Raw genomic sequence first — 27,795 nt, 5'->3', positions numbered from 1 at the left:
GCCCACGTTACTCTTAAAGTGTAGAATACTAAAAGGGTTCTTCTTGTTGTGTTCTGGTCAATTAAATCTTGTAAATTCTCACCCAAGGTTATCGCTACCATACGACCTTTCTTTTCACCCTCAATCAAACGCTTGACCATGCAGGAAGCAGCATGGGCACCCAAGATCACATGCTCCATTCAGCCAATCAAAGCACGCCTTACATAATTGGTCGGGAAAGATAAGCCGCTGTATATATGAAGTGAGCTTGGCAGTAGCTGTTCAGACCAGCTCTGGCCGTGAGTATTAGAACCCCCTTGTGCCGTGCACTGGCGGATATATTCCCTCCCTGTCACAAGACCGACCCTACTACACCCTGCACTGTCTCTCAGAGTCCTACCATTACCTTTACTCTTTACTCAATATCTCAATATTACCATCCCAGAAAACATAACAACCGAGTGATAGTGTGCCTATCCTGGACTTCCTACCTTGGAGTAGAACTCTCATTTCTTCACTGATCAACTGATGCCCGTATGGGAAATCTTATTAATACATATCCGTGTTTTGGTGTTTGACATGTGTGAACAGATTTACCAATACCTTCCTCGTAGATGTTCCAGCTAAACACTTTGTTGTCACTCCGAATCCGTTTGTACTCATCTTTCCGGTGCATCATTAATTCTGTGCCTCTTTAATTTTTTGGATTTTATGACAATGATTTTTTCACGTTGCTATAGACTTATGAGTATGTTTTATGCGTAATATATTCCTTAGGACATTTGTGTTTTCCCGTTGCTATGGATACCAAAAACAGTTTCTAGTACCTTGGAAGAAGATTCATTGGAAATCCTTATCAATTTGATCATTGTATTAAATGTACTGCAAACAATTTTTCCAAAATGCTATAGAGGTTGGAGTTTATTCACTGGATTTAACGAGAAATCTTAGGATGAAATTATTGATAAAGTTCAATGTAGCTTACGTTGAAAGTATGTGACGAAAGATTCCACTTGTTGGATCAGACAGTATAGGTTTCATTTGGGTTCAATTGCCAAGGTTGTTATTCATAATTATTCGTTTTATATTAATTTACTTGAGTAGCAGCATTTTATATTTATTCTGAAATTAGGCGCGTTCGAACACCGCCATTAATTTATAAAACATTCTCAAGTTAATTTAATAAACCTCAAAACGTCCCGTTTCTGAGATCCGGTATGTTACCATCATTCATGGTTCCCGGTGCTGCTGCTGGCGGCCGTGAGCGCCATGCAGCAGCGGTGTGAAGCTAGGGCAGTTGCCAGGGGTTTTCGCCATCATCAGTATGATAGTAATAACGTTCGTTTGGCCTACTTCCATGGACTTAGGTACCACGACAGCGATACACGACCCCGGCGTTAAGGTGTAGTGTTTCCTTAGCCTTATATGTATGGCAGGGAGCCCACGGCCCTTGGAATGTCGTTCTATTCTTGATAATGAAGAGCGCGTGATAGTAATAATGAAGTAGCCGTGTTAATGATGAGGCGATGTCTTTGATTCATAATGGAAATGTGTGTGAATAAACAAACACAAGACACTGCATTACTGTAGATATGAATAAAGCTGTATACATGTTTTGTACGTGGAATTCACAGATAACGATACTGATTGCTAATAACGACTTAATTTAAAAGGGATGCCATCGGCAAAATATGTTTGTATGAACTTTGATAATCTGCCAATTACTGTAAGACTATTTGTGACATGACAAATAGTATTTTAAGCATCCTCATCATAAAAGGTTTCCATGGCAACGCCAATGTCCGCCAAGGAAAACGCCAACATGGCGGCGGTGTTACTTCCCTTTTGCAACAAAATGGCTGACGCTATTTTTTAATCAGAATGGCGCGTCAGTGTTCTGAATTGAATTGAATGTGTATATATTTGCAGGGACAGAACAGAGTTGCTCATCACCTTTCGGACTTTCTTTAGTTCACTTCCTCTGTGAAAATGTCCTCCTTTGATCCCAACGACCCCGACTTCCAGTATCTTGCGGTTGATCGCAAGAAACTGATAAAGGAACAAAAAGGGACCTTTGATGCCAAGAAGGCATGTTGGGCCCCAGATGAGCAAGAGGGGTTTGTTTCTGCGGAGATACAGGAGACCTCAGGAGAAAAAGTCACCGTTAAAATAGTGGACACGAATGAGGTTCGTCGCCATTGATATCTCTTTTATGTTTTATCATTTATCATTGTATCGTATATCATTTGTCATTTAATCAATATCACGCCCGAAGGGGTCCCGGGTAGAAAGAGTCCACAGCAACCTATGCAGGTCGTAAGAGGCGACTGGACTGTCTGGCCCGTATTTACAGGCCGCAGTGATATAGCTGTTATATTTCTACGTGTGACGTTAATAACAAAGGAACAAAACAATTGTATTTGATTATTTTAAAAAGTTATAGTCATTTCATTAACCAGATTCAATTTATTTTATGGTATCTGTATCAATGCAAACGCATTTTAATCATAATCTCTTTAATCATAACTTTACAGCACATGTCTTTCTTGGTATCAAACACGTGTTTTCTTCAATGTCCGTTTTTATATTAATTGCTCTTAAACCGAATTCCATTTTATTCTTTTCAGGTTAAAACGTTCAAGGCTGATGAGATTCAGCAAATGAACCCACCCAAGTTTGAGAAATACGAGGACATCGCCAACCTTACCTATCTGAACGAAGCCAGCGTCCTCTACAATTTAAGATCTCGATACACCTCTGGCATGATCTATGTAAGTACGCGTGTGTTGTTAGAGTAGTGATATACCTCCGGCTACCGGGGTATGTCTACATTAATGGAGACCGCCTCCGGGGTCTGATGGTAGAGCGTCCGCCCGGAGAGCGGAAGGTCCGGGGTTCGATCCCCGACCGTGTCATACCAAAAGACGTTAAAAGATGGTACTTGTTGTTACCCTGTCTGGCGCTCGGTATTAAGGGGCTAAAACAAGGACTGGTCGGCTCGGAGTCAGTATACTGTGTCTGAGTGGGGTATTGATGTTAAACTGCGGTATGGTATCTCAGTGAACTAGCACTATAAATCGGCATCAGTCCGGACTAGTACAAGCAGCCACACACATACATACACGTGCATGCACGTCGCTATATAAGTGCAATAATCTTGGACGCGACGTTAAACCCCATTTCACCTCACCTACATTAATGGCAGTACAATCCAATATGATACTGTGTTCACTTTGACCCTTTTTTAATTATACATTTTCGTTTCTTTAACTCTCCCTCATTAAAATTGTTTGAATATTGGTAAAAGCGGCGTAAAATAATAAACACTTAACCCTGGCAAGACTGATTTCTCCTACCTTGCGGGGTCCATATGATCACCTTAGTGATAGAACACAACACATTCATCAGGCCATTGAGAAGTTACGTTTCGAAAAGTTTTGTCTATTCACATCCGATATCTGATATTTTGGTAGTAACGTCTCTCATCGGTATAAAGGTAAAACAAATTATACCAAATGCACAGTCATCACTGCGCCGGAGTGTGTCGGCAGTAATAGAAACGGCTTGCACACATGTGACAATACCCATGACGTAATTTAGAAGACTTGGCTGCAACGTTCGAAACAGTGCCGTGTGACGTCAGTTTAGCAACAAGGTCCCTGTCGTCATGGTATTGTTGTACCAAGTGACTGAATTGTGAGACATTTTAGAATACCCAGTCATTGCCCAATTCACACTCAGAATATGTACACTTGTATCTGTATTGTATTTTCTCAGGTAATGATAGTACCAGGTGGTTATACTACCACTATATCCAATCTCCTATCATCAACGGCCGCCTCCGTGGTCTAGTGGTAGAGCGTCCGCCCGGATATATATATATATATATATACTGTAAATCGTGAAATTAATGCGTCTCCAAAAGAATGCGACAACTGGCCCCTAGTCAATAATGCGACTCAATATGTATGCGACACCCCCCTCCTCTCAAGCATCAGTGGATTTATATCTAAAGAAAATGTCCTCTGTCAGGTGTACAGGAGAATCCTCACCCTCATCCAACCTTACATTAATCCAATCACACACCAAATAGCACCGCTCATTAGCACTGATTAGAGTACTTCCGCTAAAACAATACATGCGCGCTGGCTCGTGTCGGCCTTTGACGCAGTCGCAAAGAACAAAGACACCGTGTTGCGTGGGTGGCGTCTGTCTGGACTTGCAGGTGTGATCAGTGACTAAGTGACTAAGTGACTATTGCAAATCCCTACAATAATTTATATTTGGCGAACCATGAGGTTTAGTGAAACTGTAGAGTGTACACTAACATTTTCATATTGCGTCCTCCCGTTGGTTTCACCTATTTCATATCATATATATTTCATATATATGTTTCCAGACATATTCCGGCCTGTTCTGTATCGCCATCAACCCCTACCGTCGTCTCCCCATCTACACTCAGTCAGTTGTAGATAAATATAGGGGGAAGAGGAAGACCGAGATGCCTCCTCACTTGTTCTCCATTGCTGATAATGCCTACCAGTTCATGGTGCAAGGTGAGCTAACACAGTAATATAACCCATAGGGGCAAGAGTATAGGTGAATCGATTTTCGTTAATTATGTTTCATACCGATTGTCTGATTCGCCCTATTTGTTCCATTGTTATTGTCTGCGAAGACACCCATTCCAAAGTGACGTCATGTTAACGCATTGCGTCTGATAACTGAAGATGACGTCATACATTGTTGATGATGTCACAAACATTTTTATGTTGCGTCGTCCCCACAATAGCACATTTGTCTAACGGCTGATGCCAATTGCATCTACGTGCAACGGGTGTTAATGAAATATGATTATTAAGTATATCAGATATATGTACACAATGTGTTACAGGTATGATTTCACTGTACTATGTTCACTTTTCAGATCGTGAAAATCAGTCCATGTTGATTACGTGAGTAGTTTGACAGTGTTTATTCAAGTGAAACAAATATTACCATCAGATACATGTATGTTCACGTACTAAGATCCTGAATATCTACAATGCTTTACGGGAATATCATATTTATACTGTATGGAAATGCTTCGAACACCGATGGCCCTCTAAGATTCCGCATTTCGATTTAGTTGCGTTTTAAGGCATTTAAAAAATTCAGTGATTGTGGAATATAATCTCAAATAATCCCTGATATGGTTTGTTAGTACCATAACAGTGCTCGTGGATTTCACCAAAGTGCTAAACGTCCACGATCTGCATAACTCTCCTCCCGCATTAATCTGACAAGTGACATAACAGTAATACTGTTCATATCACTCACTCACTGTACCCTTTGTTGGTTGGCAGTATTTATAATTATCAATCAATAATAATCATTTGTCAGCGGTGAATCTGGAGCTGGAAAGACTGAGAACACCAAGAAGGTCATCGGCTACTTCGCCTTGGTAGCTGCCGCAAGCGACAAGAAGGAAGAAACTCCGAAGGAAGAAAAGAAGGTGATATACGCTTCCTTCTTTGAATACAATACTTGCCAAATTGTGTGTATACTTATTCTAATAGGCTTTTTACAATCATTCAAGGGTTCCCTTGAAGACCAAATCGTGCAGGCTAACCCTGTTCTTGAGGCCTACGGAAACGCCAAGACATCCCGTAACAACAACTCTTCCAGATTCGTAAGTTGTTTTACAGCTGTTCATAACAGACATACATATAATGTTATAATGGGCCAATTTCAAGTCAAAAACAACACAAATGAGTTTCATTTATTCTGGTCCTTAATAATTAAATTGAAGACCGACTGAACTGATTACATATAAACTGAATCCAGTAAACAAACTTCAAAAATCAAAGGCAAATTCAAATGAAATCATGCTGAAAATTCCAGTTTGTTTCCTCTCAGATATTAGCTATACCTGTAATCGATGATCCCTTTGAAGATCATTTCAGCTAAAGAACGTTGTCATAAATCACTTTACTAAAGTTCGACTACTTGAATGTTTTAAGTGATCATATGTGCTTCTATATTTTCTCAGGGTAAATTTGTTCGTATCCACTTCGCAAGCTCTGGAAAAATCTCTGGTGCTGATATTGAAACATGTAAGTACTACAGCAAGGCTTGTCAAGCTTCTATCTCATTTTCTGTGCACACACGATACTTGGGTAATCATATAAGAATATTAGCATTATACTAACAAGAATGTGTCATGCAGAGTGTGCATGAAGATCACTGTGAACGCTGTCTTCTCTGATATACCATTATGTTATTAAGATAATATGCATCTACAAAGAACGAAAACATTGAAAAAAAGTCTCAGGCATATCTGTTATCTCCCCAGACCTGCTGGAGAAGTCTCGTGTAACCTACCAACAGTCTGTTGAGAGGAACTACCACATCTTTTACCAGATGCTTTCTGGAGCGGTGCCAGAGATTTTGGGTTAGTGGGTCTTGAAATCAATATCGTAAGAAGTTATCCTTGCATAACTCATTGACGCAAATGGTGCGACGATAAGACGGTATCATATTGCATTCCAGCCTCCTCCGCTGAATGCATCGTGCGATCACCGATGGAAAGAAATTCCAGTAGTTAATCTACTGCACAACCTTGATGTATTATATATGGACATTCTACATTGTCAGCTCTCATATCATATTCTGTGATATTTTGTTCTGTACTGTTACATGAAGTATATTCAAGACACGTGTTGCACTGCAAACACCTGTTCAAAACAGTCACCTAACTGTTATGTCTACGAATAGTTTTAGTACCTGAAAATAAATTAAGTTATAGTATTGCTTTGTGAAGCTGCTACAATATAAATGCAATTGCACAATATTAAACTATTCAGTGAATATACTCAGTAGGATATTAATTTGCTTGGTAGTGGGTTACTGTATGTAACTGAGATACGAAATACATATGCAAATATATAATGCATATGCAAATAAAGTCATTAACGTTTCAATGTGTTGTTTCTAGAAATTAGCTTGACTAAGAATGACGCTGGTCTATACTCCTTCATCAACCAAGGAGTCCTTACAGTCAACGGCATCGATGATGTTGAGGAGATGAACATGACACATGTAGGTATCCCTCAAATGCCAAAACAGTCAAAACTTTCTTGAACGTTCAATCATCCTGCAAAAATATGAGCACAATCCCTTAGTTCATATGACAAGTGAGCATTGGTATATGACTATATAATGACAATAATTTATTAACAACCTACATTTTAATGTCCTGATTTTAGCGACAGATGCTTTAATGACACTGGGGTCAGTTTCTACAAGCCCTCTGAATTTGATGTGTCATGGGTTAATGGTGTAAAACATATTCATGATTAGATTAAAACAAAAATAAAGTTGCAATGATATGTTGCAGAGTGCCTTTGATGTCTTGGGATTTACTCCGGATGAAAAAGTTAGCTGTTACAAGTGCACTGGTTCCATCTTACACATGGGTCAGATGCAGTTCAAGCAGAAGGGTGAACAGGCTGAGCCTGATGGAACTGCTGAGGCTGAGAAAGTTTCCTTCCTTTTGGGTGTCAACAATGGTGACTTCCTGAAGGCTCTGTGTAAACCCAAGATCAAGGTAGCCATGGATTACGTCATTCAGGGCAGGACAAAGGCACAGGTTGTCTACTCAGTGGGTGCCCTTGCTAAATCTCTCTTTGATCGTGTTTTTAACTGGCTGGTCAAGAGAGTCAACCACTCACTCGACACCAAGAAGCCAAGACAGTTCTTTATTGGAGTGTTGGATATTGCTGGATTTGAGATTTTTGAGGTGAGCAAAGTGCCTTGTACTATTACGTTTGGTTTTCTGCAGCAGGTAATTCTAGTTATAAATCGTGTAGATAAATATGTATTATATTTTTTAATATACATTCATGGTTTCACTACAAACAGTTCAACAGCTTCGAGCAGCTGTGTATCAACTACACCAACGAGCGTCTGCAGCAGTTCTTCAACCACCACATGTTTGTGCTGGAGCAGGAAGAATACAAGAAAGAGGGCATAGTCTGGCAGTTCATTGACTTCGGCATGGACTTACAGGCCTGCATTGAACTCATTGAAAAGGTAGGTTAATTGCTGCTAATCTAAATCTGGGCAGTAAATTATACTTCCCGAAACGACGTGTATTTCATATTTCACGTAACGTCTGTACAATACTCTCGATATCACAGAGATATATCTTCGTGAACACTTCAAATGTTTTAGCCCCTGGGTATCCTGTCAATCCTTGAAGAAGAGTGCATGTTCCCTAAGGCCTCTGACAAGACCTTCAAGGACAAACTGACTGAGAATCACATGGGCAAATCACCCAATTTCCTCAAGACAAACAAATCTATGAAAGGAGGTCAATACGGTGATTTCGCCCTGAAGCATTATGCAGGAACAGTTCCCTACAACATCGGAGGCTGGCTGGAGAAAAACAAGGATCCTGTCAATGAGACCATTGTGGAACTCCTTAAACAGTCTAAGGAACCACTTGTTCAGCTGCTCTTTTCTCCACCTGGAGGAGGTAGATATATTTACTCACAGTTCATTTAACCTTATCTGCCGCATATAAACAATTATATATCTAACAAAAATGGCTATCAGTTTATTACTAATATTTTCACAGTAGACCTATTCGTAGGTACTATTCGTAAAACAATTAAGTACATCTTCATGAATATGATAGCAAAAACAAATTCAGTTTGAATAGATTTAGAATAAATGGCTAAAAGCAATATCTATTAGATTGTTTGGTAGCAGTTAGATCTTCATGTATCTCAGGAATAAGTGAACTCTAAACCGATTCAATATAACCTAGATGAACAACAGAAAGATGCTTTTCATGTAGAGTGACAATTGATACATACAGATCACCCATGTAAACTAAAATAAGTTTCATGAGCTATAATGTTAATTTATTACCCATCAGTTGCAATTCACGAGGGACAGATATATCATAGTTCTGTGCATTCTACGCGGTACATCATCTCTTTATATCGGGACAATTACTGATGCGATACAGAATGATAAATAATTTACTCATGGTAGTTTGGTAGGAAACGCCCTCTCTTGTTGGACAACGCTGATGTTATCAGCGTTAAGATATAATCGTGTTCGGTAAGATTTACCGAAAATACTGTTCTCATAATATGACCTGTATGCAATATTCATATCATATCATATCATGGTAGTTTGGTAGGAAACGCCCTCTCTTGTTGGACAATGCTTATGTTATAAGCGTAGAGATGTAATCGCGTTCGGTAAGATTTACCGAAAATACTGTTCTCATAATATGACCTGTATGCAATATTCATATCATACAATATACTCAGTGTATGTATATTACCTTCAGCAGATGCTGCAGCAGCTTCTGGTGGTAAGAAGAAGAAGAAGAGCTCTGCATTCCAGACCATTTCTGCCACTCACAGGGTAAGAAGTGTATCAAAGCAGACGACAGTAGGATGTTTTTTCCCTAAATGTTTTTATGAAGCATTTTCTTACTTTATACATCATGTTGATCATCTTTCCGTTTCGCGATTTTGATTCGACTACGCATAGTCTCGTTAGTCCAGCCAAAGTAGAACTTCATAATTGATGCCTAGTTCGTCAAGGGTGGAAACTAGACTTTTACATTCAGTTGACTAGCTTGCTTCGGCAAGATGCAATTTGATAGATGGCACATGTACTTTGACTGTGTAGATAGGATAGAGCTTTACATTTGTTGTAATACATGTTAACGTTGAATTTTAGGAGTCTCTAAACAAGCTGATGAAGAACCTGTACACCACACACCCTCACTTCGTGCGATGTATCATTCCCAATGAGACAAAGACGCCAGGTACTATTAATTAGTATCCATATTCATTTGCAGTGAACATAGTATGACAGTAGAAAAAAATGGTTCATGTCAGTTCATGTCATTACTGCTATCACCACATTGTTTCCCCACACTCTTACCTCTTTAATAGGTCTGATTGACGCTGCACTTGTGCTCCACCAGCTTCAGTGTAACGGTGTACTAGAAGGTATCCGTATCTGCAGAAAGGGATTCCCTAGTAGGATCATCTACTCAGAGTTCAAACAGAGGTAAGTGTTTATGGCTCAGGTAATTTGATTGTTAAGGGAAAAAAGACCATATCATACAACTGTTTCCCAAAATTGCCGTTCTATTTGCGAAGGAAACTAATTTTATGCTATTAATTTCAGATACTCCATTCTGGCTCCGAACGCTGTTCCTGAGGGTTTTGTAGAGGGGAAAATTGTTTCGGCAAAAATCCTAGAAGCCCTGGAGCTCAATAAGGAGGAATATCGTCTCGGCAACACCAAGGTGTTTTTCAAGGCTGGTGTCCTGGGTTACCTCGAGGAAATCCGTGATGAGCGACTGTCCGTTGTTGTAGCCCTGTTCCAGGCCCATATTCGGGGCTACCTGAAGCGCAAATTCATCAAGATGCTTCAGGACAAGAGGTAAGTTATGTATATCCGGCGTTGCAAGTAAATATCTTTCAAAGATGCTTCGACCTTATCATTGATCCCAGCCAACTTGCTGGCTTACACTTAGTGTATTTTTCAAACAAGTAAAGTTTGGTTTCCAATATTATAGTGCATGTATGGAATCAAGTCACAAAAACGCAACTGCTACAGAAAAGCATGCATTCCATGCAAAAGTTGTCTTTTATGCAAGCCCCATGCATTTCACTGCCCAAGAATGGGTATAAAAACATGTGCAATAACGGGATTCCATGTGCATTGTTTAGCATCGTGCTGACAACAATCACTCAGAAAAACAACAAAATTACGCAATTATTCAACATTACGAAATGCCACGCCTGTCCGAAAATGAGCGTCTGCGAGCCATTGGTATGCTTGAAGCAGGATCGAGTCAACGTGATGTTACAAGACAATTTAACGTCCACAGAAACACCATTTAGTGTTTATGGCAACGTTAGCAACAGACGAATGCAGTCAGAGACCATCCTCGGAGTGGCAGGCCATGCGTAACCAATAATCGACAAGACAACTGGATTCGAACAACACACCTACGAAATCGATTCCAGCCAGCAACAGTGACTGCAAGAAGCATCCCTGGCCTTCGACGAATATCTTCACGAACCGTAGGTCGTCGCCTCAGATGTGCAGGCAATGCGCCAGAAGACCCGCCAGACGTCCCATTTTGACAGGAAACCACCGTTAAGCACGTCTACAGTAGTGCAGACAGGGTCTACGCTGGACGGCCATGCAGTGGGGACAAGTTCTATTCACTGACGAGTCTCGTTTTCACCTCAGCCACAGCGATGGTCGGATTCGAGTGTACCGACGTCAAGGTGAACGTTACGTCAATCATTGTGTCATGGAAGAAGATTGGTTCGGGGGCGGCAGCGTTATGGTATGGGGTTGGGTTACAGCAAGACAGAGGACCCGTTTCATAGTGGTAGAGGTAAATATCAATGGACAGCGCTACCCCGACGAGATCATCGGCCCTGTTGTTCTACCGTTTTTGCGTCGTCATGGCCCAGGCATTACATGACAACGCCCGGCCTCATATTGCTCGACTTGTTCAGGAATCTCTTCAACAAAACAACGTGAATGTCACCCCCTGGCCGGCTCGCTCCCCTGATCTCTCACCAATCGACCACATGTGGGATGAGATGGATCGGCGACTTCGACGTCAACCACGTGTTCCACGGACACTCCAGGAACTTCGAAACATGCTCCAGCAGATATGGACAGATATTCCACAGGACTTTGTGCGACGTCTGGTCCATTCCATGAGACGAAGATGTGTTGCTTGCATCGCAACCAGAGGTGGACACACACACTATTGATTTGTGAATTGACATTTTGGCATGTTCATGTTTTTTTTTATATGAAATCTCGTATTTTCTGAAGTCAGTGTGGCAAATTAAACCATTTGAACACTTACAGGAGTCTTTTATCTGTTGCAAGCCGAAATTGTTTCAGATTTGGTAAAAAACATTACTTTGCATTAAATCTTATTCAATGTCACAGGAACTTTTGTTGTTCAGTATATTTCAATAGCAGTGTTACATGGACATATGGGTCTTCATTTTGATGATATACGAGGGGCGTTCAATAAGTTTTGCTACTTCAATATAAGACCAAGTCGCAGAATATCTTGTGCACTTTTATTTTTCAATATAATCTTCATTCAACCCAGTACAGTTATTCCATTTTTCCTTCAAGCTTTTAATGCCATTTTTATAGAAATCCGCATATTGGCCCTCTTACCACGCCTCTGTGGCAGCCTATATGTCCTCGTCATCCTGGAAGCGTCTTCCACGTAGGGCAGATTTCATTTGCCGTCACAGGAAATAGTCACTGGGCTAAGTCTTGGTTCGAACAGTTAAATCACCCACCCTACAGGACATTATATTGAAAAATAAAAGTGCATAAGATATTCTGCGACTTGGTCTTATATTGAAGTTGCAAAAGTTATTGAACGCCCCTCGTACCGTCACTATTGATAATACATTAACTACATATCTGGTATTTAATTTGAAGACAATTGAATTTGTTAAACAACTACACAAATCAAGAATTAAATAGAAAGCATGCTTTAATGACATCATCTGACATGCATTCTGATTTGAAAATATCGGTAACCTTTTTCAGAACTGCCCTTGAGATGATCCAGAAGAACATCCGTAAGTGGCTGGCCATGAGGAACTGGCTCTGGTGGAGATTCTACACCAAGGTCAAGCCCCTCCTCAGCATTCAAGCCGCTGAAGATGAGATGAAACAGAAAGAAGAAGAACTGGCAAAGGCAAAGGAAGAGCTTGAGAAGGTGACACAGAGGTGCAAGGAGCTTGAAGAAGCAAATGTTGTTCTTAATGATGCCAAAAACGACTTGAAAGTGGAAGTTGAGACCCAACAAGATACCATAGATGATTGCGAGGAAAGAATCGAGCAATTGCTTCAGACAAAGCTTGAAAATGAATCACAGATAAAGGAACTGGATGGTCGGGTGGCTGAGGAAGAAGCCCAAAATGCCAAACTGTCAGAGAAACAGTCAAAGCTGGAGAATCAAATGCAAATAATGGAAAAAGACATTATCGACCTTGAGAACAGTCTTACCCAGGTATATAAAGCAAAATATGTCTTGTTAGGTATTATTAAAGAAATGCCTATCACCTTAAAGCACATATGTTGGATTATCATGTTTTCAAGTTGTGAGCATTTACATTCTAAATTGCCCTATCAAACTAACAGTTTACAATTCATACGCACAGTAGATATGATTTACATCGTAGGCAGAAAACGATTTCAAAACCAGAGGAGACCAGATCAAGACCTTACAAGGAGAGATGTCAAAACAAGATGACTCCATTGCCAAATTGTCAAAGAGTAAGAAAGACCTTGAGGACCAATTGAAGAAGACAGAGGATGATCTTCGATCAGAGCAAGATAAGAACTCACAGCTCAACAAACTCAAGCAAAAGTTGGAAACAACTCTTGATGAAGTAAGATTGTTAATATTGTCGTTTATTTGGTATCCTTTAGTAATATATGTGTGTTGCTAAGCATACTGTTTGGGCAGTTGATAAGGGTTAATGTTAGTTACTAACTCGTAATCTATAGGCTCTGAGTAACTTTTTTGTCAATGATGATGGCTCCAAGATATTAGTTGTCGTTGGCAGGGGGCATTGTCGTCAGAATTTATACTTCTCTGTGTCTTTTAAAATGTTACTTACTAGGTTTTTGTTCTACATGTTTTAGTTTGAGGAGAATCTTGGACGTGAGAAGAGAGTCCGGGCGGACGTGGAGAAGGCCAAGAAGAAGCTGGAGCAAGATCTCAAGTCTTCCCAAGACGCTTGCTCTGAGCTGCAGAATGTAAGGACAGAACTCGAGGAAACGGTTAAGAGGTAAGCTAATGGTATCAGGGGCAGATTAATGATACATTTGGCGAGTGAGTATGGTTTAACACCGCTTTGAACAATATTTCATCCTATAGTGGAAATAAAGCCAAATGTGACAAATGTGGGATTTGAACCTACGACCAACCGAATCTGGCACGGTTAATGGCAGCAACTCTTCACATCTCCTAAAAGATCGGGTCCAAACCATTCCCGAACTTTGGAGTGTTCACTTTTTGTTTATTCACTAATTCATTTCATATTTAATACTTGCCACCGTAGTAGCCACCAAAAACATTCGTATCTAATGAGACGTTTAGTAAGGCTAGTGGCTGGCTCGTTAGGCTCGAACCAGATGTTCGATTCACTGTATGGACACAATGTGTGAAACCATTGTCTTGATTGACTGGAATAGTGATTGAAACGACATTACACCCTTCTTATGACTTGCTATTGTCTCCACCAGGAAGGAGAAGGAGTTGTCCAGCCTGAAGGTTGACCTGGATGATGCCGAGAACAAGTGCAGCCAACAACAGAGAAAGATCAAGGACCTCACAGTCAGTTAATCAAATACATGTAGTACTACTAGTATTTGTCTGTGGGTTTTCAGAGTCATCGGCCTAGTTCCTGCGCCTGTATTATCTCCCATACTTCGATTTCCTTTTGGAAGAGGATTCCAACAATACCTATGTCACCAACATTTTATTCTTAAACATGTTTCCGTTTGAGAAATAAGACAAAGTGTAGTTTGATCGTTGTATGTTTTCAACATCTATACTTATATTAAAAATGAATATGATTAAATGAATGCAAAGGAAGTCATCCAGTTACTGATTCTATTGCAGGCAAACGTTGATGACTGCCTTGCTGAGCTTGAGATGGAAAGACAAAACAGATCAAAGGTAAGCGAAATTAGCAGATTGATCGCATGAAACACAATGTTCTTGGATGTTCAATAATGTCTTCGATATAACAGAAGATGACATACACACATCCTGAAATAAACAGTACAGCGTTTAAATATTGCAGCAGCAGCCTGAATATTGCAGAATTGAAATTAATACGATTTATACATGTTCACATCTTAAATCACAACCAAAATGCCCGATCAACACACAGATATGTCAAACACTATGCATTTGCAATTATGCGTGGAAAAATTGAAATGGATTCTATCAACATATCACAGCAACTGTTATTGCGTTAACAGATGAAATAAGAACAATGCGTACATGTTAAATGACAAATAGAAAGAATAATAGTCAATAACATACTCTGCATACTTATGCTCCTTTGTAATATGATAGCTGATGTTAAGGACACTGTCGCACAAACCTGTCCGAACACAGTGTAACGGATGGGTATTGTGTATTCAATCAGTTTAGAACATGCATCTTTTCATGAGTATATACTTTTCGCATTAGCATTCATTTTCGTGAGAGGCCTGAATCTTTTACAGAATATATTACAATTATTGCAATTTTGACAGGTCGAAAAACAACGGCAAGAGTTGGCCAGAGAGGTCGAAGAACTGTCTGTCCGCCTAGAAGAAGCGGGTGACGATACTGCAAACCATGTATGTCCACAACCTTGCATGGTGACACAGGTTGCCTTCTGGTTAATACGTTAAAACAACTCTTCATAAACGGCAACACTTGTAGTGAAAGCCTTAATTTACTATGTGAGGCTATGTTACTATTTAGCAACGCTGTGACCAGTATTTCAGGTTACGCACAGCCTGTCAACCCAGGAGCACGGGTATGTTGCTGACAGACTAAAGGCCATAACCAGTAGCAATCATGGATTCGAATTCACGAGAAATGGATCCTGGTATGGTTAAGTGACTTTACACATCAAGAGGTGAGGTGAAATGGGGTTTAACGTCGCGTCCAAGATTATTGCACTTATATAGCGACGTGCATGTACGTGTGTATGTTTGTGTGGCTGGTTGTACTAGTCCGGACTGATGCCGATTTATAGTGCTAGCTCACTGAGATACCATGCCGCAGTTTAACATGAATACCCCACTCAGACACAGTATACCGACTCCGAGCCGACCAGTCCTTGTTTTAGCCGAGCGCCAGACAGGGTAACAACAAGTACCATCTTTCAACGTCTTTTGGTATGACGCGGCCGGGGATCGAACCCCGGACCTTCCGCTCTCCGGGCGGACGCTCTACCACTAGACCTCGGAGGCGGTCTACACATCAAGATGAGGCCCTTATAGCAATACGATCACAAATGTGCCATGCTCATATTGCGGTGCTTTCAGGCTGATGCAAACAAGCGCCTGCAGGCTGACATCAACAAGCTGAAGAGAGACCTGGAGGAGAGCGTCATGCAGGCTGAAGCTCAGGTCGCCGCTCTGCGCAAGAAGAACCAGGACGTTTCCAATGATCTCAGTGACCAAATTGACACACTGCAGAAGCACAGGGCGAGGTATATATAGAGAATATTAGATTTTTAGATTTGATTATCACAATGAATTTTACATATTCGGTGAGGTAAAATGGGATTTAACGTGGCGTTTAAGATTACGGCAGTTATACAGCGACGTGCATGCTTATCGACCATCGATCTTCAGCTCTCTCGGGCTAACGCTGTATCTGGACCACGGAGACCATTTGTGAGTGAACCATTCAATAGAGCTATCGAGCGAACATGTCACAAACGGTTTGGTGCAACATTAACACCAACTACCATTGTGTTTCTTGGACTTAGTTATTTGTTTTGAGAAATATGTTCAATCAAGATGCTGGAATACCGACGTTTTATGAAAGGGAATTTCATCGTGACCTGTTCAGGCAGAGTGTTATTTATTATCCAATGACTATCTTTAAAACCAGACAGCCTCTAAACCAACAGGGAAGTTAATCTGGAATATAATCTATGTACATAGGTCTTCGTTAAATCGTTATGATAAGAGTGAGCGTATCGACCATTATTGTTTCACATCGGAGCATGTCGGTAAACAATCAGATGTGCACAGACAAATTATCGCATGAAATATCGTGACACCACGAGAGCAAGCCCTCACTACAGACACGATATTCATGTACTAAATTGTATTCTGCCTAGGATACACCACCGGATCCAACATTAGACTTGGCTAATCAGTTACCATTGTATATTTGAGAAATTATCACTCTATGGTTGTCATGGTCGCGGATCTGTTTCAGACTAGAGAAGGAGAAGAACCAGATGAAGGGAGAGATGGATGATCTACAGTCAGAGCTGGAGAATGCCAAGAGGAACAAGGTACACTTTTATGGTTGTTTGGTACTTTAGTGCGTAAACGGGTGACCCTTGTTGGGGATACACAATATCTGCTTTGGGTCCCCTATTTCTGAATTGTCAAGAATGTATCTTTATCTGGCAAAATCAATGTCTGAGTTGACGTATGAATTTTGATATGGAATGTTTGATCATTTACTTTTTTTATCAAAGCCAATAACTAATTTTATCATGTATTTTTATTGAAATATTCATATTGCAATACCTGACTTTGTAGGGTGGAATGTCCGACGCAGCTTCCAGACAGCTGCAGGGCCAGTTGTCCGACCTGGCATCTCAACTGGAGGAGTCTTCTCGTAACATCACTGATCTCCAGACCCAGAGGAACAGACTCCAGGGTGAGACCTCTGACCTCACCCGCCAGGTGGAAGACGCGGAACGTAGGGCACAACACCTGTCTCGGGAGAGGGCGACACTTCTTACGCAGGTGGAGGAGTCCAGACGCAGTGCAGATGAAGAACAGAGGGTGAGGAAGTGATGGGAACCACTGGCTAGCTGATGGTCCAGAGGTCGTTACGGTTACTTAAAGGGTTTACGTGTAGGGTGGTATGGCAGAAATCACTATCGTAACACAGATCGGGGAAGGGTAAGTGCTTCCTTTGGGCCACTGGAAATGTCCAACGTTAGTGTTATGGGAAATGTCGAAATAATGGTACAAAACTGTCACACATATTCAAATGGTGGACGAGTAAACATTTTTCTATCTGTCACTTGCAAGGTCCCATGATCAAACTCAGACGTAATGGATAAGATGAGCCAAAAAGGCCGACCATCCATGTCCGTGAACGTGATGATTGTTTTGCCATATGTTTGTACTGTTTTTAACATCACTTAGGAAAATCAGACTTGCTCATGTTCAGATATTAGAAAGCTCTTCTCCAAAACTCCTCCCTTTTCGACCAATTATATCATTACCTTTTATCAATTGTTATTATAAGTCTTATTATAAAACGGCTAGTATATGCTTCACGTTACTATTTCTTCTGTGGGTTTCATAATAGCAAACATATTATCTATTTTTATTTCTAGTTTAAAAACAACGACATAACGAAACGGAGGACACGTAGTTTCACAATACACCATGAGACAAGTTGTCTTTCTGTTCAGAACTGAATATTTGTATTGTGGTACTATACATCAACAGAAGCATACTGCATTATACATCTTAGGATACGTATTAAGGAACATCATAAGACATGTTCTTATACTATCCAACAAAGGACATGAACACGTAGTATTTTGCATAATAGGACACGTATAATACACCTCTAGAACCTAAGACAAACATCAGTGTACTACATACACCATCGGACAGGTATAGTCGTACTAGATAACGCTGGACACGTACTATTGTAAAACACAAGGGAACCGCATTTTCGTACGACACAACATAGTTAACGTTTTCTCTAACAATGCAACATGTCTCGTTGTGATCCTCCAACAGATGCGCCAGAAACTCCAGGCAGAGTTCCGCAACCTGAACGCCGAGATGGGAGGGGTTCGTGATCAGCTTATTGAGGAACAGGAGAGGTGTGCCAGCCTGGAGCGACAGTTGTCTAAATCTAACAATGAGATGCTGCAGTGGAGGTCCAAGTTCGAGACTGAGGGCAGCATCAAGGTGGAAGAGTTGGAGGATATAAGGTACGGTTACTATGGGAGTGAGTGAGTGAGTTTGGTTTAACTCAGTTATATCACGGTATGTTAGCTTGATACGGGAGGAAATCCCGAAGTGGTGCGGGTATGAGACGTCAACCATTATGGTGAACTCATGAGGACGAGTTGGTGCTGACAATTCCAGAGACATAATCAGGGCGAATCTGTGATTCGAACCCACGATCGTAGCTTTCAGCACGTCACATCACAAAGAATTGCAGCGCATTAGACGACTGGTTACTATAATTGGCCATCGTTAAGGCAGTAAATGTGACCATGACTATGGGAAAATAATTGCAATTAGTACTTTCCACAACCCAATATCTCATCACCGTATTTGGTAACACTGATATCTACCTGTAAATACCAATATATAACATGGTCAAATGGCATTACCATGGTGATATTCTTTTATGTAAGTTACATTTGGAACAATTGATGCTTCAGGCGTCGCATGCAGTCCCGTCTAAACGAGGCTGAACAGAATTTGGAGAGTGAGCGTACCCGTAGTTCCGGGAATGAGAAGGTGAAGATCAGGATGCAAGCCGAGATTGATGACATAGCCATGGAATACCAGAGGGTAAGACGATTACTTCCGTTATGCATGCCTAATTTATGGGGCAGTGGGAAGGCGGAGATGGATTACCCTCCGACTTAGCTTCCGACTTATGGAGATCGGACGGGTAAAATGAATGATCTGAATGTCATCGTTCTGCGATGGTGTGGATCGTTCGTTAGCCTGACCTAGCTTCGAATATTATCGCCGGCCGTGACATAGCTGCTGACAACATTCACTTTTCCCCTCAATGAAATCTAAATTAATCAAAGATGAAGTAGGCTTCATTTTGAAAATTTTAATTTATGAATGAGAAGTTCAAACAATATTATTTAACGAAAATGGTGACGAAATCAGTTGTTACATAGATTTATGCATTTAATCTAGGCCCAGACTACTGTGAACAGTCTTGAGAAGAAGCAGCGTAACTTTGACAGATTAGTACAGGAGTACCAGAGCAAGATCGCTGACCTCAAGGCTGAACTGGAGGTGTCTCAGAAAGAGTCACGGGGCTACTCTGCCGAGCTGTACCGCACCAGAAGCAAGGTGGAGGACATGGATGGCCAGATTGACTCAATGAAGAGAGAGAACAAGAATCTCTCAGGTGAATAGTCGGAGCTGAATCTTAGCAAATATAAAGAGACTCGGCGACCATGCATGATATCTCAGCTTATGGTGAACCTCTTCCTGTTTGCGTACACATTATTTCCTATTTAGTCCACCGCCTGTCAGATAGAGTCCACTCCTTCTGGACGACAGTTTTAATCAAGGGTTCTTCATACTCCTGATTCGTTCTTCAGGAAATATAATCTCAAAGACGTGATAATTTGATAACTGGTAATAATGAAAGCTGATCGTTTTTCCAGAGGAAGTGGTCATTCTCAGTAACCAACTCAGTGACAATACCAGGACTCTGGCGGATGTGGAGAAAGCTAACCGACGCATTTCTACAGAGAAAACCGACCTTCAGTCTGCATTGATAGAGGCTGAGGCTGCCCTGGAGCAGGAGGAGGCCAAGATTGTGCGCGCACAGCTTGAAATCTCTCAGGTCCGAGCTGAAGTTGATAAACGCGTTGCTGAGAAGGAAGAGGAATTTGAGAACCACCGGTAACATATCAGTATATCATCAGTACTCCACCTCGTGTACCATTAAAATACTTTGGTCCGTTCCCAATCACAGGTCCTTAAGAAGATTAGTTCATTCACAAGTTCTTTCTTCTCACAGGTAACGGATGACAAAGTAATACAGAGCGTGACGTTGAACAATTAATTAGGTGTTCATGTCTCAAGCTGATGTTTTGTTGTATGCCTAGACATCGAGGCGGTTACAATGACAAAAGTCGTTACAAATCATAGTCTAACCCATAGTTTTTGTGAATAGCAGAATAGATCGATGTCCTGTTTGAGGTCCTTGGAATACGCTATGCCTTGTCAGCTGTGTGAAACAACTACATATACGTATCCTCTGTATACCAATATATACACGATCAGCCGTGAGATGCTCCAGTGCTACTCCTTGCGTTTCACTCAAACTCTGACTTGTATTTCAGTCGTAACTTCCAGCGGTCCTTGGATAACCTTCAAAATTCCTTGGATGCGGAAGGCAGGTCCAAGGCGGAGTACATGAGGATCAGGAAGAAGCTGGAGAGCGACATCGGTGATCTCGAGATAGCTGTGGACAATGCTAACCGGGCCAGGAGCGAGGTTGAGAATGCCTGCAAGAGATATCAATCTCAGATGAAGGTAAGCAACTCGACTTGAGAACATCAATGGCTCAGGAAATATTAACGAGGCGTAGTAATTCAAACCTGACATTAAACATCAAGGAATGTCATACTCGGCGCTTTCACGTTACAGCCTTGGCAACGAACCACACCGTAGGGAAATGATGCCACAAAGTGAGCCAGGCCTCATAGTGTTACCATCAGATCCTCACCTCAGTCCGTGAAGATCCGGGTTAGAATTAGTCTTCAACAACCTAGGGCTCGAGTAGTCAGGCTCGTTGTATCGTTGGATTGTCTGTTCCAGACTCCTTAATTTACAGTCTGCCGTCCTATAGCTGTGATATTACTGAGTGCGGCACTCAACAACAAACAGACGAAACATATCACTTTAGTCGGTTCTTCTGACAAGCATGTAATACTGAGGACATTTACTGCAAAGGCCACCGAAGATTCCCGAATATGACACGTAAATATTGTCGTAAATACAGCTAAGGTAGATAGCATCTTTATGAAGGAAAGTGTATAGGCAGTCTAAGTCTCAGTTTTAGGTTAGTGCTTATTATTTTGATACACCAGTTCGTAATGAAGAGAAGGGACATGAAGTTCAGACGCCTGCTTATTATTTCACAAATAATTTTCACAACTGTTTGTAATACGAAGAGATGTGATGATCCTACAGTCCTACATTTAAATACTGTCTCTCAAGCCGCTATGTTTGCCCCTGGCAGGATCTACAGATGCAGGTTGAGGAGGACAGCAGGGCCCTCCAGGAGGCCCGGGACTCCTTCCAGACAGTGGAGCGTCGTTCTATGACCCTTAAGGACGAGAATGATGAGATGCGTACAGCTCTCGAGTCTTCTGAGCGAGCAAGAAAAATGACTGAAAACGAACTGATGGAGATTAACGACCGTTTGAACGAACTGAGCGCACAGCTTAGTTCGGTCAGTACACAGAAGAGGAAACAGGATGTCGACATATCCGCTATGCAGGTTTGTGGTGTACCTGACAGGGCGTGATTGTGTCGTGCGTGCAGTCAGCAGTATGAAAGCGTATAGTGGCGAGCCACGTTAAAATATTTGGATAAAGAGGAGGCTGACGATTTATCATTAAACGTAAGCCAATAACTCATTTAAGAAAGATGCGATGACATTCCTCATTCGAACACTGAAGGGGTGGTATGGTACATGTATGTTATGTTATATGATGAAAGTCCGGAACCATTTGTCCAAACACTGCATTCCAGACATTACCATTTGGAACGTCTATATATGATTAAAACGACGTTACAGTGTACCAATGATTCATTTTTCCGGACAGAAACTCACCATTAGTTTTGGAACTATTTTTTATATTGATCTCTTTTATTATTACTTCAATATGTTAAAAAATATTGCACCATCAGCTAATACATCAGCATGCTCGAGAATGCCCCCCAAACTGAAATAATGTCATAATGTGAACTATTTCAAATTGAAAACGATAACTGGGTTTTCACTGCTCATGAGGAATAACATACCAATGTTTACATTTTTTCTTTTATGTCATGTTCGTAAATTTGACGTGTCGGGTTCCAAAATTTAACTTGTCACCTTCTCGGTGACACAATTTGGTAATAAATGACAAATCGGTGTGCATAGTGGTAGGTAAACGGAATATCAACGCGAGAGAATAATCATTCTCGATTATCTGCCAAAACAAATCCATTCGGCGTAAAAAGGCAAAAAAAGCTGTGAAAATAATGTGAATGGACAACTTAAAATCAGTGATGATACCAGGTGTTAGCGAAAGGAGGTTAGCATGGCCTGCTCGATCAGTAACATCCACCACTCATACAATTTGCATAAAAATGTAAGTATAACATCCTCTGCCGCAGAAAAGGCATTGACCGAATGGTAAACGCCAATCGCTTTCTAACCTCAATGAGACTTTGATTTGTCGTCTGCTTCAGTCTGATCTTGATGAGATGACCTCCGACCTGAGAGGCGCCCAAGAAAACTACAAGCGTGCTATTGCTGATGCTACCCGGATATCTGATGAGCTCCATTCAGAACAGGAACACAGTAGCACTATTGAGAAGGTGAAGAAGGCTTTGGAGAATCAGGTCCGAGAACTTCAGACAAGACTTGATACTTCAGATTCCCATAGGACGAAGGGAGACGCTTTGACCATTCAGAAACTGGAACAGCGGGTATGTCTCAACTTTCCTACGCGGTTAATACAAACATCATTGATTTCACAATTAAGTTCGTTTTACCAAAATGTCTTTGTGGTTCTGAATCACTTTCATGAAATCCGTGTCCAACTCCAGTTTGAAAGCAGAGGCTAAAAAACGAATGGAGAAAACATGAAGAGGGTTGCCATGTTATACTTCTATTTAGTTGTACAGTAGCTCGAGACCAACTAGTGAAGATGTTGTTTATCACCTTTCGGATACTCTTGCGGACCAACTTGTGTGCAGGTCTGACACTGGCTCCTACCGCCATGTGGTTGAGAAATGTGCAATCACCTAGTAATAGTAAAACTGTTAAATATGTAGACATTGGTTTCGCCAAACGTACAAGAGATACACCTGGATATTTGTCTAGTCTAGTCCAATAATGGTTATGCTATGTTATGTTATGGTATGATTAGTGTGGTGTGGTGTGGTGTGGTGTGGTGTGGTGTGGTGTGGTGTGGTGTGGTGTGGTGTGGTGTGGTGTGGTGTGGTGTGGTGTAGTCATGGTTATATTATGTTTTGGTATGGTATGATATATAATGGTATGGTGTGGTATGGTATGGTTATTTTAGTGTGTTGTGTTGTGTTGTGTTGTGGCGTGGCGTGGCGTGGCGTGGCGTGGCGTGGCGTGGCGTGGCGTGGCGTGGCGAGTCGTGTCGTGTCGTGGCGTGGCGTGGCGTGGCGTGGCGTGGCGTGGCGTGGCGTGGTGTGATGTAGTAATGGTTAAATTATGTTTTGGTATGGTATGGTATGGTCATAATGTTTTAACTGCATCAGGTACGCACCGTGGAGACCGACCTGGAGAAGGAACAACAACGTCACGCCGAGACCACCAAGAACTCCAGACACCACGAGCGTCGCATGAAGGAGCTTGCCTTCCAGATCGAAGAGGAGAGGAAGAACCAGGAGAGAATGCAGGATGTCCTGGACAAACAGAACGCTAAAATCAGATCTATGAAGACACAGGTTGAGGAGGCTGTAAGTTATGATGCTCAAATAGCTAATCGAGACAGAATAGACCACTGTTGTACCGGTGCCCAAGTATTTTTAATATCTCCTCCGTTTGACTATAATATCCCGTCCGTTGGACTTTAATATCTCCCCTGTGAGACTTTAATATCTCCTCAGGGGGCTTTGATATCTCCTCCATGAGATTTTGATATCTCCTCATTGGGACTTTAATATCCTCCACTGGACTTGAATATTTCATATGTGGAATTTTGATCTCTTAGGTTGAATACTTTTTGGTCACGATTTTGCCGACTGACAAAGATACAATCTCATATATTAGCCGTATCAGTTCAGTATAAACATGTCTTACCCATAAGGGAAACTGGACAGAGGGTATTAAATGTTCTGTTATGATCTTTACAGTTTTTCTATAAATAACTCGACTTTTCCTTGGCCGCCAGAACTATGTTTCATTCGTTTGTTCATTCAGTCTATCATCCACGTGATGATATGGAATGAGACGTCGCATAATTCTGGATTCTGATTCCAAATAAATAACTACAACTACAAAATAGTTCGTATACATCGTTTCATAATCCAGTGGTTGTATGCATGTCTGGTATAAACTCATTGATGTTTAAAAACGTTAGAAATGGCTCAGTTAGCTACTGTAACGTTAGGTCAACACGTGTGACCCACTTACAACTGACGTTCTCGCCCTGGCCGACGTTGACTTATACAATTGTTAACTTGCACTTGCTAAAGTTAATAAATTAAAGGCCACGGCACGTTTTTAACGTCTTGCAGGTTATTAATATACTAAATGCTACTGGTAACAGCGAGCTATTTTACACTATCCGATGTGTTGTGAAAAGGTCTCTTTTGCGTAGGGATTCATTTCGCTAGAAATTTTGAAGGTGGTAAGGGATGGGATCTCACGGCACGTTTGCAGTATATTTGATAATGGGAAAGAAAGAATAACCAATTCGAAACGCGAAATTCAAGTTAAACTTTTCATTAATGTCATAGATCCTTCTGTAGCTTGGCTCACTGTGCATCTTTGACATCAGTTCCCATGGTAACGACAACCCGTAATTCCTCGTATCTTGTTAGTTTTTCTCATAATCCTTTACTGACTATTTTGTGTATGATCAAATTTACTCAAAGCTGACAATTATTGTGTTATTCAAAATAGTGAAGTTTATGTCTTTCTATTAATGCCTTACAGTTTCGTTTGATATGACAAGTTAAGAAGTGTGGCACGCCTGAGCTGTTTCCTTTGTTGTCTTCTGATCAATCTTATATGCTGTGTTTTTTTATAAACAACCACGGCCATCAGTGATGACAATTGATTCCCATAAGATAGCAACACATAGGTTTTTAACTATTACGAAGGAGGTAAAATAGGTTTACATGTGGCTTTAGGACAATTCCACGTTAACTGATTTACATGATGTTTATGGGTGCATGAAGAATGTATAAAAGTTGAGTTTAGGTGAGATAAATGTAAAGTCTGTCCTATGAAACGTAGTCTATCACGATACATAGAGAATCTTATCCCTCTATTTATCATCTAAAATATTTTTCCAACGTTTCAGTTGTGAACAATAATAACCAGTGTCTTGGGTGTAAAATAAAGTCTTTAGAGCTTTTCAACCTCAGTGGCAGAGAAATTAGTGATGTCATTTGATTGTGGCCTCATGGTAGCCATGATGTCACATTGGTCTGCAAAAGCATTGTGGTGCAATTACATTGTAGCGATGGAGATATCGCTTGAAGCCAGTTTGGGATGATAAAGTGGATATGTATCAACTTGTTTATTTTGCAGGAGGAGATTGCGGCAGTGAACATGGGACGATACCGCAAAACCCAGCAGGAGTTGGAGGACAGTGATACCAGAGCCAACATTGCCGAAGGGGCCCTGGAGAAGATGAGAAGCAAGAGTCGCACTGTGACCAGCATGTCCTATGATATATAAACATCCAGATCTGCAGTTACCTCCCCACCACTGCGTGATAATGAAGGTCCTGTAATCACGTACTTGAGGCGGAGCCATACTCTAGTGATTCATCATTCGTGACCTCAAGCCCTCAAACCTGTAAACGTGGGTAGGAAGGCTCTGGATCTGATCCAAGCGCTCTGAAAGCATAGACTTGACAACATGCATATCTACAGCGAGACCAAATATACGGTTTGTCACCTCGGTCAGTGATTTGCTACGAGATTCCCAAGGACCGGTGGAGCTGTATATTCCATTATGCTGATATATACGCGTCCATGGCCGTAATGCTGGGCTTTGTTGCACAGACGCAACAGCATACGCTTCCATGGTCTTATACCAAATGACAAACACATGGTCAGGACGGAAAACGGGGACTTCAAGCTACTACTAGACAAAAAAACACTTTGATTGTTAGACGGGTCCGGGCGGTCTGCATAATCCGTGATGCTGCTATTTCCGACCAAGCACCACATAGTTAGGGCGGCATTGCCGGGCCTTCCTGACCCGTCCAAGCTGCATATTCTTTAAATCTGCCATGTACAGAAAATGAAACGTCGTCTAGCCAGACTCGTAAAGATGGTCCAGCACCGATAATACTGATATTCTATACGTTATACCTTCTTCTGTGCCATTGTAAAAAAATAACAAACATCGGTGTGCTCAGGTACGCGAGGTCTGCTTCTTTATAAAGACAAACAGTTAATCCCTCCAACGGAGCCATTAGAAACACTGACATGATGATGTCAGGCCTGTAGCCCCTGATCGAGGTAGGACAACCTCTTGGTCGAGCGTTCGTGACCAATGATTCACAGAACATCACTCAATGAATCATCTCAAATGGGAACTAAACATTTATAAGTAGAAAATATATAAATGGTTTATACGAGAGCGTGAAACATCAACGATCAAATCATGTCTTATTCATTAGGAACTGTGTTGTGTTTGTATATACATTATCCAGTATCCTTGAACCCGAGTTCAGAACCTGGAATAAAATATATCAATATACACTCATGCATTAACGTGTTTCTTTGGCGTCTTCGGTATCAATGTTTTTGATATTTTATTTGCCTACACAATTCCTCACAGAAGCTTATGTGGAAAATATTCTCATGTGCACATTTGTCCTTGAGAATATCTGTAGTCTCATCACGGCCTAGGGAACTTGGTTTCACACAAAATCGTTGAGACATACTATATGGCCCGGGAAATGTTTTCATCCTTGACATAACACACACTTGTAAGTGGAAACAGACTTCGGAACATACTACGTGTACGGGGTAACATATTACATGCATCGCATAATAGGAGGACTCTAACCCAGAATTTGCCAGGAGGTCATATACAACAATAGGTTGTGTTTAGCTCCATGAAGGCACTGACTGAGCTTAGTATCTATTGTATAATGTTATTGACAATGAGATGTATATATGTTCTGTTTTAGTACAAATGCATAAATTCATATTAGAGAGCTGGAACATTTCCGTTGCTCTATGCCATCACCCAACTATGTCAGTTGGATGATAGCTGCAAAAAATTGCTTGCAGTTTTATCAA

At 41.1% G+C, this 27,795-nt stretch overlaps 1 protein-coding gene across 2 annotated transcripts; it reads left to right on the top strand.

Moving 5' to 3' along the window:
• Positions 1–240: 240 nt before the first annotated feature.
• On the top strand, positions 241–27,249 carry LOC124132149 (myosin heavy chain, striated muscle-like). Of its 2 annotated transcripts, none has more exons than XM_046495865.2 (35): positions 241–278; positions 1,909–2,166; positions 2,607–2,750; positions 4,379–4,535; positions 4,907–4,934; positions 5,362–5,473; positions 5,558–5,650; positions 6,011–6,074; positions 6,314–6,412; positions 6,956–7,059; positions 7,358–7,759; positions 7,882–8,052; positions 8,194–8,497; positions 9,329–9,402; positions 9,724–9,811; positions 9,942–10,059; positions 10,180–10,437; positions 12,604–13,069; positions 13,242–13,451; positions 13,708–13,853; positions 14,311–14,401; positions 14,690–14,746; positions 15,334–15,420; positions 16,117–16,283; positions 17,024–17,102; positions 17,356–17,604; positions 18,583–18,779; positions 19,239–19,371; positions 19,735–19,951; positions 20,214–20,454; positions 20,898–21,090; positions 21,800–22,060; positions 23,020–23,259; positions 24,064–24,264; positions 26,066–27,249. In XM_046495865.2, exons 2-35 carry the CDS (start codon positions 1,969–1,971, stop codon positions 26,213–26,215), a joined length of 5,799 nt encoding a protein of 1,932 aa, XP_046351821.2. In that variant the 5' UTR covers positions 241–278; positions 1,909–1,968; the 3' UTR covers positions 26,216–27,249. The 2 variants fall into 2 exon arrangements, with proteins under 2 accessions (XP_046351821.2, XP_046351810.2); XM_046495854.2 differs by having other exon boundaries at positions 9,326–9,402.
• The last annotated feature ends 546 nt before the right edge of the window (positions 27,250–27,795 follow it).

This window comes from Haliotis rufescens, unplaced genomic scaffold (assembly GCF_023055435.1).
Source record: "Haliotis rufescens isolate VD_foot unplaced genomic scaffold, xgHalRufe1.0.p SCAF_20, whole genome shotgun sequence".
NCBI lineage: Eukaryota > Metazoa > Mollusca > Gastropoda > Lepetellida > Haliotidae > Haliotis > Haliotis rufescens.
Note: the sequence above shows the minus strand (reverse complement) of the source record. Positions and strands in the feature narration are given on the sequence as shown.